General features: G+C 43.3%; 1 protein-coding gene across 16 annotated transcripts in view; it reads left to right on the top strand.

Moving 5' to 3' along the window:
• CELF4 (CUGBP Elav-like family member 4) overlaps positions 1-13,048 on the top strand; it is a 700,257-nt gene that overhangs the window by 597,355 nt on the left and 89,854 nt on the right. For all 16 annotated transcript variants that reach the window (XR_004237446.1, XR_004237445.1, XM_032095920.1 and 13 more), the window contains exon 5: positions 2,758-2,837. Coding sequence is in view for 14 of the 16 variants with exons in the window: in XM_032095920.1 (XP_031951811.1) it covers positions 2,758-2,837 (80 nt within the window). In the remaining 2 variants the exon portion in view is untranslated. The remainder of the gene's footprint in view (positions 1-2,757; positions 2,838-13,048) is intronic.

Raw genomic sequence — 13,048 nt, 5'->3', positions numbered from 1 at the left:
CTTTTCTGAAGCCGTGGTTGCTCTTCTGAGCCACGGAGCATGGCCTTCAGGGTCTGCAAAAATACCTCCTGCATGAGTCACAGCACTAGGAACAGTGGCTGGAGCACGTAATCAAGTGGCAGAAGAGCTGGGACTGAGGAATGTCTCGGCCTGAATGGGAATGCAGCACCAGGCTTTCCTGGGAGAGGATGGAGTGATTCTGCATCCCTCCAGGTAAAGCTCACCAGTGCTCAACCAGGAGTGTAGGAGTTCTCAGGTGAGGGAGCTGAAGTGGATCCAGAAGGACCCACAGAGTCTTCATTGCTGCTGCTCTCTGTGCAGCTATTCTTTTTCCCTTTTTTATTTTTTTCCCATTCAGCAGTCTGCCTCAATAACTCAGAAAGTAAAAATTTCCAACAGCATCCTCTGCAAGAGGGCCCTTACCACGCTCTGCAATTTTAATCCTAGGGCCTCATTCTGCAATCTCCTCCAAGCTGACAAAACAGTCAGGGCAGCCCTTCCAGCTCCAGTCTGGAAGCAAAGGAACAAGAAAAACTTAAGCACACGTATCACCCTGTTACTCAGCAGAGTTTATATCTCAGTGTGTATCAAAATCCCTTCACACTCCAGAGTTTCTCCTGTTGAAATTGTTCTGAGAAGAGTGACATGACTCATGTCCTCGGCTCATCAGCTCCTAGAGGCAGTTCTGGAGACAATGGGAAGGGAGATTATGTGCATTTTTGGTGTTGTGTACAGAAGCCATCCCATTGAATGCACAAACAAAAAGGACAAAATGTTGGGATCTCTACTATTGCCTTGCCATGTACACCAGCAAAAGCTGAGTTTTCACTTGTCCTGCTACCTCAAAACCTACAGGAAGCAGTTAATAAGAAGCAGTAGGAGGGATCCCATTAGCATCCTGGGCATTAAATGAGATAAATGCCTGCTATTCCCTCCATTCTCACCTTTATCCAGCTCCACTGATCCATCAGGATCCTCAGCACAGGGGTGAATTTCACCTGAAAAGAGTGAAGCCTTTAACACGACAACAACACTGCAGCCAAAAATCCTACTCTAAATGAAATTGGTGACTGGAACTGGAAAGCTTTTGTATATTTGCTAATCAGCATCTTCTTTTTAGAGGCAGAAAGTACAAAAGAATCTCTGCAAATAATTAAACACCCTAATTCTGGATTATCGCTGATTAATGAAGAGGAAGACGTGGTATCTCAGGAGCCCGGGAATGCTGGGCTGGGATTATGTCATAATTGATCCCTGTTGTTTCCAGCCGAAGTTTATCTAGCTCATTTTCTTGTGATTGTCTCCTCTCAGCTCCTTATAAATTAGATCCAACTATTAGCAATAACCATTGGGCCTTTCCTGAAATACATCCTGAGCAGAGTGCTGAGAGGGCGATGCAAAATGAACAGCTCTTAAGTGTAAGATATTTTTTATATGTATATTATTTTTAGAAGGGGGTATCACGCCTTTCTTCAATCGCACTTCTATCAGCCTGCAGTGATGCTTGCAGGGACCTTTGGGGTTCGTTCTTCTAGTTTGCGAGTTGTATTGCTCCATTTTTCACCCTTCACTGTAGGGATCCAGAAGGGTGTGAAGACCTTCTAAAGATGCTGTAAAGGGGCTGAAGAAGAGCCATCCCACTGTCAGGACTGGCATCCCCAGAGCTGCGACGTGCACTCCTTCAGGGAAACTGAGAGGGCCTTGCAAATTGATTAAAAGCTCAAAAGTCTTTGGTAGTAATAGAAGGGGATGGAAGCCAAAACTTCTCAGATCTCTCCAAATCTGTTCCAAAAACCGCCTTAGCATATGGAAATTATCCTTCCTCTCTCTGAGTCAGTTTGCTTGTAGCTGGGAGTGTTGGCAATACTTTCCCCCACCCTAGAAGTACATGCAACCCTTTGAAGTGTTGATCAGTTTTGCACTCCAGCACATATCCATAAATGCACCTTTCTGCCCTAAAACCTTACGTAAGAGTTTGGTGTGAGATTCCCCACACAGCAATACAGGCCAGAGTAACACTGCCCACATTTCTCTAATGTCCAGAAGAGAACACCTACGCAAGCACTGACTTTGCAGCTATGAAAAACTAAGATTCAAGTTTTAGTGGTAGCAGATGATAATCAACACATGGGTACCTCTCCCACCCCTGCTACTTCACCAGAAGGTGTCTCATGCTTTGCCAGACCAAAGTGGCTTGGAGCCAAGACAAGCTCTGGGCAGTCTGTCATGGAGCTCTACCAGGCAGTGATACGAAAAGGTATCTCGTGGATTTGGAGTAACTTGAATGTCTTCTGTACAATTGTTGTGTGGTTGCTTTTATCAAGTATGCGTAGCTTTCCAACAACTTACACTTGCTTCCATACCGTTTCTCATAACCACAGAGGGAGGAACACTCAGCATTAAGTCTAATACAATTACAAGAAACAGATGTTCCACCCAATAAATTGTAAAATTTGTGCAAGATTCTGCCAAGGAAAGCTGTGGAGGTCAAAACATGGGTAGATTCAAGATGTACTTGCTAAGTTTTTGTCTGTCAGTGCTTATTACAAGCAGTGTGGGAATTCTGGAAGCAGCTTAGCCTTAAGAGGTCCTCAGTCTGCTGATGACTGGACTCTGGAAAGGACCAGGACATGTTTTTTTGTTATACTTTTTTCAAAACCATATTTATTGGCCAGTTCTGAGGACAGGATACTAAACTAGATAGACTTTCATGGTATCCATGCAAACTTTCTTACACTCTTCTTTTTCCTCTTCCAGGGTGTGCATTTGTGAAATACTCTTCACATGCAGAGGCCCAAGCTGCCATCAATGCCTTGCATGGCAGCCAGACAATGCCGGTGAGTAGCTAGCTCTGTAACATGGGCAAGTGAGGATTGGGCCAGCTCTGGCTGCCCTGTGGCCTGATTGAGGGGGAGAAATGATTTATCTGTGCTCTGAAACTCATCATCCAGGAAGGCCCAGAGCCTTGGGTGTGCTTAACTCATCAGTGAAAAGGCTGGGATGACACTGTCATTCCTCACAGGCACAGAACCCCAACGGGTGCTGTGTTTTGTCACCAGCAGTTTTGATGCCCTGAAAAAAAGACGTATGGTTCACACATGCCAAAAACTTTGGGTCAGACTCGCCATTAGCACAACCTTTCAAGTTTCAGAGGGATAAATCAAGTAGAAACTTGTGTCTAAGGGTTTCTTCATTTTCTCTCCTCAAAGAATCCCTGCCCCTAGGCAAAGGATAAGGAACTTTTTGCCAGCATTCAGCAGAGGGAAGCATGTTCATGTAGTGGTAGCAGGAGCTAGAGACAAATCACACAGTGATGGGCACCTTTCACTGTTACTGCAAAACCACCAACCTAGGCATAAGTGTGGTCCCCTATATCTGCCCTTTGAAAGTGTGTCAGACCAATTACTGGATCTTCCAGGAAACATCTGAGGGATCATTTCACTGGCAAAAATTTCTACTCATATGGGGTTTCAAGACTGATTGTTCAAGAAAACAGAAATGGGGTTGTATTTTCTATGCAGATAGATATTTGTACACCATCATGAGACAGAGAAGAATGTAAGGCATTCCACTGTCAGTAGAAGAAGAAGATCTGATACAACTTGTTTTGGTTTATTATAATAGTGTATTATTTTTATTACTAATTATTCACAGTGTAAATCATGGAAGGCTAAGAAGCATGCTGACAACTTGGAAAGGATACAAGAAAGCTCAATTAAAAATATTTGAGAGTGTAAAATCTCCCTTTCAGTAAGAGACTCTAATGTAAATTCATGAATTTATCCAAATAAGTTTAAAGTGGGCCCGACAGATTTTCTCTAGATCTTTGCAGGGATGAAAATGGAAAATTCTTTACAAGCAAAACGGTTTCTAAATCTAGCAAACCATCAAGATCTCCTTTTTTGGAACCGCATCTTAGACAAATCAGTTTAAAATGGTATATGTTTACCCGTGACGCTACCCAAAAAAAGTCTCCTCAGAGATGGGGTCTCCATTTTTTTAAGTACTTAAATACTTTCAAGAGTCTCTTCCTAAAAAGCTCCTTCTGATAAAACCAGATGTTGGGCTTGATGCTGACATCCTATACTGATATATTATGAACGTCTTTCCTGAGACAGGTTAAAGAGATACTTCCAATGACTTTCTTTCAAACTTTGACCCAAAACGATAGTGTCTATAAGGTGACATCAGGAATTTCAATTCAATAGGGATTGTGGTACCACAGAAAGGTTTAATAAAAAGTCAGTGCTCATCCCAAAAATCCTGCAAACTCCTGTGACAAAGGTGAGAGGAAGACATGAGAGAACAGAAAAAACCCAAGGAGAGTTGAAGATTTTATCTAGATCTAGTATACCCAAAATATCACCATTCTTCCCCAACCCCTTCCCTTCCTACTTTCAGAACCCCGTGGATAACAAAAACGTACTCATCTCACAACCACCTGGAAAAAACTTGTGTCTCCATCTTGGCAGTACCACCTGAGCTTAGGATATAAAAAACACCCGAGAATTTGGCCATTTCATGGGTCAGTTTTGTGGGACCATTTGTCCTCTTGCCTTATCTGACTCAAACACTCATTAAGAAATATTCTTTAATAACCAGACATGGGCATCTGAAAAAGCACCACAATTTTACCTATACTAGATGCCCATCCCAGAGTCAGAATCAAGCTTCCACAGCTTCACAAGTTTCCATGGATTGGCTGAACCTCAGTACATACTCTTAGTTCACAGGAAAAGCAAGGATTAAATTAATTTCCTCCTCTTCAGTATGAGCTAAGTTCCATGGCATCCCCTTGTGTCTCCCATGAGGTGCAACCCTGCTACCACATCTTTGCAGACCCGTGAGGACCTGCAGAATGACCAACACTCAGTAAGGCAGGGAGCACAACAGGTTTTTCCCACAGTGGCTCAAAATTTCTAAGGCTCTTCAAATGAGATAGGCCAAATCCTGCCGGGATCTCTGTGCCCATTCTCGTTTTCATGGTACTTCAGGGTGTGCGGCGTCGTTCAGGACTTACTTGGATGTTCACAGGGAAATGCAGCCACCTCGTGGTGAGATGCAGGTGCAGCCCATCGTCCTTGGGAAGGAGGGGGGCATTGCTGCCATCTTCCTTCGGCCCCCTTCCACTCCTCTCGCCGCTAGGACTGGCCTCATTTGTCCGGTTGCAGTGCCAACTCTACATTGTTCCTGTGGTTCAGCCAATTTCAGCATCTCTTGGTTTGTCCTCTTGTACCACCAACAGGGTATCCATCACCATTCTCGTCAGGTCTCAAGCCGTTCGTTACTGCGGCAGACTCCTGTTTCTCCACAGCTGTCAGGATTATTGCTCCACTGTGACTTCCTGTTCACACAACATATGTTGCCTAATAGTTCCAATAGGAAACTTTCTTTTATGAAAGTTCTCTTCTTTCTTATTTTTTTTTTAATTAACCTTACCTTGGACAAGTGCCTGACCAGCCATTACAAGCCCATTTCTCTGTGCAAGGCACTTGTTTCTCCTAAGGGTCCACCAAGCCTAAAGCTTTCCAATTTTTACACAATCCATTTCCTTTAGAAATAAGCTACTCAAAATCCCCTATTTTGAGCAGGCACAAAGTTCCTTCTATACCTACCTGTCAAGAGAGCTTCCTTTTCGTCTTTTTAGATCATATTTTCTACCAGATCATCAGCTTTGAGAGTGTTTTACTGGATCTCTATATCATCTTTTATAAGATATTGTAATTTTTATGTACTTTTGCTTGTATTCATAATATATTTATAACAATTATATGTCCTGTACTTTTAGCTTTGATTACTCCATCCCCTCCTGTCTCCATTTCCCATCCATATGGGGATGCAAACAGGTCTCCTTGTATCATTCTCTTCCCTTCCTCATCCAAGCCTTGTCCCTAACAGCCTTATCCACCAACACAAATTCAGCTGCTATTGCTGTAGTGACAGCTTGCAGATCTAACTTACCTGCTTCAGGACTGACTCCTGTCCAAACCAAAATCTTGGTCTGTCTTTCCAGCATCTTCTGGTGGATGTTTAGGCGTCAGAACAAGCTCAAGATGTATAAAACAGAGCTCTTGAACTTTTCTACCCAAAACCTGTCTTTTCTCTCCTCCACCTCCATTCTCAATCACTGTGGACAATATTATCATCTTACCTACCAGTCATGCTCCTTCATAGGCATCATCTTCAGCTTGGTTTTCTCCTTCTCCCCATGTCTTCATATCTGGGCAACAGCCAAATGTCGAAGAGTCGTTCTGCAGAACACATCCTACAAATCTAAGACATGGCCTTGTCCAACCACCCACACAGAACAAACTCATCTCCACAATTCATAGAACTATCATAGAATGGTTTGGGTTGAAAGGGACCTTAAAGATCATCTACATGTCCACTAGCATGAGTAGAGACACTTTGAACTGGACCAGGTTGCTCAAGGCCTTGTCCAGCCATGCCTTGGTCACTGCCAGGGACGGAGCATCTGCAGCTTCTCTGGGCCACCTGTTCCACTGCCTCACCACCCTCACAGTAAAAAATTTTTTCCTAATAGCTGACCTAAGCCTGCCCTTTTTCAGTCTGAAGCCATTCACCCTTGTGCTGTCACTACAGACCTTTGTCAAAAGCCCCTCTTCAGGCCCTTTACACACTCAAAGTTGCTATAAGGTCTCCCTAGAGCCTTCTCTTCTCCAGCCTGAACACCAACTCTCTCAGCCTGTCTTCACAGGAGAGGTGCTTCAGTCCTCTGAGCATCTTTGTGATCTCTGGATTCAATCCAAGAGGTCCCTGTCCTTCTTATGTTTAGGGCCCCAAAACTGGATGCAGGACTGCAGGAGGGGTCTCACGAGAGTGGAGTAGAGGGGCAGAATCATGCACACTTAAGTCACAGGAGCCATTATTCTACCCAGAAACTACACAGGGTTAAGAAATAGAGTATTGTTGCACCCTTTTCACCATCTCACCTACTGTGGCAACTCAAAATTTCTTTGATTATGAATTCATTCCTGGAAGGGGTAGAATGGTACTGTTACTGTATACATTTCCTGCACAGGGGTGAGAAGAAGGGAAGAGTGTGATTTGTTTGACTTATGTTTAATAGTCTGAAAGCTTGTGATCTATTCTAAATATCTTCTAAGATTCCTGCAGAAAGGAGAGAAACACATTTCCAGAGATTTGTGCATTCTTCCCTTTTTTCTGTGCTGAGATGGGCAATATCACCTTCTGGGCATGCCTGTCCCTTTATACTGGATAATTCAATAACAGACTTAGATTAAATACCCAAGGTGGGACTCATCTAACCTAATATGAGACATCCAGAAGTTAAGAAACTAATGTCAGAGGTTGTCATCTAAGTTTGTCGTCTAAGTTTCTATTATAATCAATAGAGGGAAATAGATACCTCTGGATAAATTTTATTTTACAGAAATAGATTTTGAAACCTGTCAAACTAATAAGCAAGCCCAAATAGAAGTGTGCTTTTTAGCTAATTTCAGGCATCAGTTTATTATGGTCCTCCAGCTCCAAAATAGTGATTCTTCATCCAGAGTGCAACTTAGAGTGAAAAAAGGACCAGTACTGCTTAAAAACTAAAGCTAAAACCAGTGCAGCTTAGAGTGAATACTTAACTTTACATGCAATACAGGGAGATCTGAAAAATGTCCTGGATGTTTGTTGCCCAGATAAAGCAATTTGGGATTCAGAAACCAGCCATCCTGCAGCACAGTCCCCTGACTCCTGTTCCATTAGATGTGCTGTGAACTTGCATAACACACGAATTGTCAGCACTATGTTAATTCTATATCTTTCTTTAATTAATGGTGTTTAAGGCCATTAGGACCTCCAGACTTCTGTAAGGTGGTTTCCCCCACCACACAGGCCAAATCCTGTCTTCTTTTTACTATTGAAGCCTGCAGCAGCTTGGGCAAAACACTGTATTTCTTCTGCATCCAGGCAATAGCATCCCAAGTCTATGTACAGCTGGCTGAACATCTTCCATGAAAACTATTTTTCAGATGGAATCCTTGGTTTTGTGAAAAGGGAAAATGTGAGACTTGGATACAAGAACTGAGCAGACATCTGCCTTTCAGAGAAAGATTCAGCTTAGTCAAACTTTGTAGAAACAGAAGTGTTGCAATGCACAACTTTGTTAACTTGGGGGCTTTCATTTCAATATTTTTCTGCGCAGCTCTTATCAACACAAATGACAAAAACAACTTCAAATCTCTGTTCAGGAACCACCTACATTAAATTATGCAATTATTGCTCAGTTTTGTTAGATGACATATGGATTAGCTCTCTAGTTTTGTATTTTACACTTTTTATTAATCAAGAAAACATGAATGGCATAACACCTTGAATAAGGTTGATTTTGAGCCTCTGCCTATCATGTTTCCTGGAAGTCCACCCATAGCACAAAAATTCCCAGCCAAACATAGGTGAAAGAATTGCTTTCTTTCCTTAGACAATGTAGAATCTATCCCCTCATAGGGTAAGAGATTTTTTTTGCCATTATTAAGATAAAGGAATTTGTCACCTATTTGGCTTATCAAGTAAGAGTGACGTTATTATGAGATTATCACTGCCCCAAGAATCATAGAATCACAGAATGGTTTGGGTAGGAAGAGACCCTAAAGATCATCTAGTTCCACCACTCTGGCATGGGCAGAGATGCCTGGCACTAAACCAGGACTTACAAGTGTCTTCGTCCTGTGCAGTGGCCTCTTTCAAACTAATGGCAAATGGGGGTTCTCATCTTCCGTCTGGCACCCCACCAAGGAAACCACCCCAAGTTCACACTAATCATGGCTGCTGTTACTGCTGTGCATTCCCGTGGTGCAGCTACGACTTTGCAAAGCTCTGTGAAGTTGCCTTCAGACACAGCCCCACTGTGGAAACTGGCTGAGCAGCTGTGCTCACCCCCCACCAACACAGCAGAGGAATATTTAGGTGAATTAGGAGTGGAGGGGAAAGCAGCACAGAGTCTGCAGAAGCAGCTCTGAGCAGGTGGAGAAAAGGAGGAAAATGGGCCTTTGTGGGCACAATGAAGCTGCAGTACGGGTGCTGTGCTCACAGAGTGGTGGGGAAACTGATTTTGCAGGAGCAGGCTGCACCAAACCGCTGACTTGGCAGGAAGTCCCTGGGAGGAGCAGCCTGGTGGCTCCGGTGGGTGGGGGGCCACAACGCTGTAGATCAGCTGAGGTATTTTTAACAATTATTTTGATATAAACAGCTCTGAACTTGAGGAGCTCCATGTAAATGGGAAGCAGTGGGGCTTGTAATTAGATTTGTGTACACTTTCATAAATTGCTGGAAAACATCAAAGCTGTGATAGAAGGCTGTGGTGCACTTTATTTCCTTCTTCTGTTCTTCTGTTAATTGAATGGTTGATGTGTGGATAGGAAGTGTTGGCTTCGCAGAGTACTATTTACAGACCCGCTGACAGCTGCACTGTGAAAATTAACAGGAACAGAGCAGCCTCTGTCACAGCTCTTCCCATGAGGGACTTGCTTCAAATTAGATCATTTCTTTCATAGGAGAAACTTTCCTCATCGCTCCTCCCTTCTTCACAAATACGCACACACATCCAGCTGCACACTCCCCTTCTCCCCTCAGGCTCATGGCAGCCTTTAGTGCTCAGAAGGGTTTGTCATTTCCACAAAGTTGGGGTAGTTAGGCTGCTGTTTAAAACTTGCAGCGCATTCCATTTCCAGCAAGATACATTCTTCAGGAAGACATCCAAATCTGTGAGCTGGGTGTGTGGAGCCACAGCTTCATGTTTGCAGGTCTCACATCAACTAGAACGTTCTTTTCACCCTCCTAGAAACTCTAGTAGACATGCTCTCAGACTACTACTCTTGGAAATGTGATTACTGTTGTTCCTAGAGGAAATTGCTGTGTGCTAAACACCATAAAAACCTCTGACAGGACAGTTCCTACACTCAGCAGTTTACTAACTACAGGCCGGGGTTAACCTGGCTGGATGAATTACTTCAAAGTGTCAGTCAAAGTATAAAACTTCAAGGTCACCTACACTTTTGTTACAGTTGATGGAGAGGGACTAGGACCTGAGAGAGACTGTCTTGAGTAGCTGAGGATTTAGAATTGGTGCCCAAAATAGCTGCAATTAGATCATGTGAATGTCTCTATAATAGACAACACACATGAGAGAAGCAAAAGAAGCAATACTACAATGTCTGGGAGTAAACTAGTCTTTTACATAATTAATCTATATGTTTAGCCTGTTCTTAGCCAAGTGACAGCAGTTCCTTTTCCTGGTTCCAGGAGAAAAGTAATAACCGGTGAACACTTGACAATCTAAATCTTAATATTTATTGACATCTGGAAAATACAGAATTAAGAACATCAAAACTGAAGCCTTCAGTTCACCACCTCACTTCCCAGAAATGTCTTCAAAATATCCTAGTTTTGAAGAGAACCATAGACAAACCCATAGTATAAACAGATAACAATTAACCAGACCACGATTCAGAGTATTAATTAACCAACAAAATTTACTCTCATTGAGATTCCAGCATGGGCTCAAGTCCTCAATTAATAAAAGCCATGTGAGAGACAGTAGAGAGTCACTGAGCCCCTCAGGCTGTCAGGGTAAATAGAATCACAGAATCATAGAAGCATCGAAGTTGGAAGAGATCTTTAAGTCCAACTATCAACCCAGCACCACCATTATAACTCCTAAACCACATTACCCAGTGCCAGACTCAGATGCCCCCTAAATACCTCCAGGGATGCTGACTCCACCAGAGCAACTTATTCCAATGCCTGACTACCCTAACAGTGATAGTTTTCTAATATTTAATCTGAATCTCCCCTGTCTCCGCTTAAGGCCATTTCCTCTGGTCTTCCACTGCAAGCATAGTAGAAAAGACCAGTCCCCACCCCTCTATAACCTCCTTTCAGGCAGTTGTAGAGGGCCACGAGGTCTCCCCTTGAGCCCCCTCTTCTTGAAACTAAAATAGGAAATGGAAAATGCATTAGGCTTTTCTTTTACATGACCACAGAAACATAAAGAGATTTTCAAAGGTAATCCAGGCTGAAGGTCGATGACATTCCAGCATCTAAGTGTCCATCATGATTCATACCTGATTTTGCCTGAAAGTTAATTGCCCAAAGTCACAAAGTCTAGGGCAGAGTGAGGTACCATCACAGCCAGTCCTCCTGTCCAGATTAATGCAGAAGGCTGAGGCCTGGTTTTACACTATTGATGTTAGAGAAGTTGATGGATGAAACTGGAGATGTTGACTCTGACCCTTTTTTTTCCTCTTTTCTGTTGATCTTGCACTCCCTAAAGAACACACACTCCTTGCAATGCCTTTGTGTAACACAGAGGCTGGCTTGTTTAACTCAGGGCAAAGCATGGCACACCCATTCCTTCTATGAAAAAATAGTAATACCTTAGGAACCCGTTCATAACTCACCAGCAGCAGGCCTGGCCCTCTTTCCAGTAATGAATGATTTTTTGAATATGCTACTTAAACACCATCTATAAAGGTATGCTGTCCTTAAGGATGAAAAAAGCAGTGGATATGTAACACCTACATGTTAGTTTGCAGCCACTTCTACCACCGAAGTCCAGTGACTCTTGATAGCCCATTTTAGCTTTCCTTTGGGCAGTGGGCTCTGATGGAGGGGGAATAAACCTCATAGACCCCATCCCATCACCTCCATCAACACTGCTGATTCTACAAGCTTTGGGACAGCAGCTTCCCAGTGTTGCCATCACTTCCCTTAATTCTTCCTATAAAAAATAAAATTGTAAGACTGTGTTACCTGCCTCTCCCATAGTTTCATAAATTAACTCATTATCATGTTTCTGGGTCCCAGAGTAGAAATCCAGGCAGCCTGACAGGGTGTGTGAATCATGCTGGCACCAAAGATAGCCTTCACTTCTCTGGTTACATCTCCAAAACCACACAGTCATCCCCCAGGACATTGACATGACTTGTGGGACATGACAGGCATCACTGGACATCTTCCCTGGGCTTCTCTGCTCCCTCTGACCCACAGCATTCACCGCCTCCAAATGGGACACAAGCAATAACTGCTTGTGAGTGACACTACTTCATTCTAGAAAAAAAAATTTAATTGGCACCCACCCATCCCTTCATGGGTCCAGTGGGAGATGGACATTAAATCAGCAGGTGTGGAGGTGGCCATGGGAAAGCAGGAACAGGATCAGGCAACTGCTGAGAGTTGCCCAGATCTTGGTGATAACAGCAGCCCCTGCAATTCTTGCTCCACTCTGTCTACTCTGGGTGAGATTAGGACGTGTGGGGGCTAAAATAATTCATAAGCAATGACATTTCTGGGATAGCAGAGACATTGATAAGCCTCCAGCCTGGGAGACATAAAACAGTCCCTGCCTGCCAAGGGAGCTCTTGGCCTACTGGAGGTAGCTCCGCTGGGCATCACCACCTTCCTCTAATAAGGATTAAAGATGTCAGCATTGTCTTTACCTCTCTGCTTGATTTGGGGGTATATCTCTCTTCCTCCTTTTCTCTTCATGTATCTTTTGATCTAAGCTTCATTTATATCCATGGGAACTTCCTACATAGTTAAGTAGGCTCTGGATCAGCATTAAGTCACGCTGGATGCTTCTCATTTTTTCCCATTAATTCGCTCCTTCCCAGGCTTGCTCAGGTGTGTGGTCTGGATTGATAACACACATTCTTGTGAGGAAAACAGAAAGATCTTAGGAACTGATAGATTGCTATCCCTATCCAAAACATAGCATTAGGTGGTGCAGGAGTTGTTACCCAAATGGGTTTTCCAAAGCTCAAAATGAATCTTTAGAAGACAAAGATGTATTTAGATCAAAACAATGACTTTCAAATAAGACTCTCAATTGAAGCTCACACAAATTCATGAATGTAAAGCATCCTACCAGACACCAATGTCTCCACCTCAGATGTCCACTGGCAAGTGAAATCATGTAGAAGAACATGCTGAACTTGCCATCCCAAAATGTCCGTCTGGTTGGTGCTCACAGGAACAGTGTTTGTGAAGGTCACAGGTTTCAGTCTTAGTGGGGTGGAAC

Source organism: Corvus moneduloides, chromosome Z, assembly GCF_009650955.1.
Source record: "Corvus moneduloides isolate bCorMon1 chromosome Z, bCorMon1.pri, whole genome shotgun sequence".
NCBI lineage: Eukaryota > Metazoa > Chordata > Aves > Passeriformes > Corvidae > Corvus > Corvus moneduloides.
Note: the sequence above shows the minus strand (reverse complement) of the source record. Positions and strands in the feature narration are given on the sequence as shown.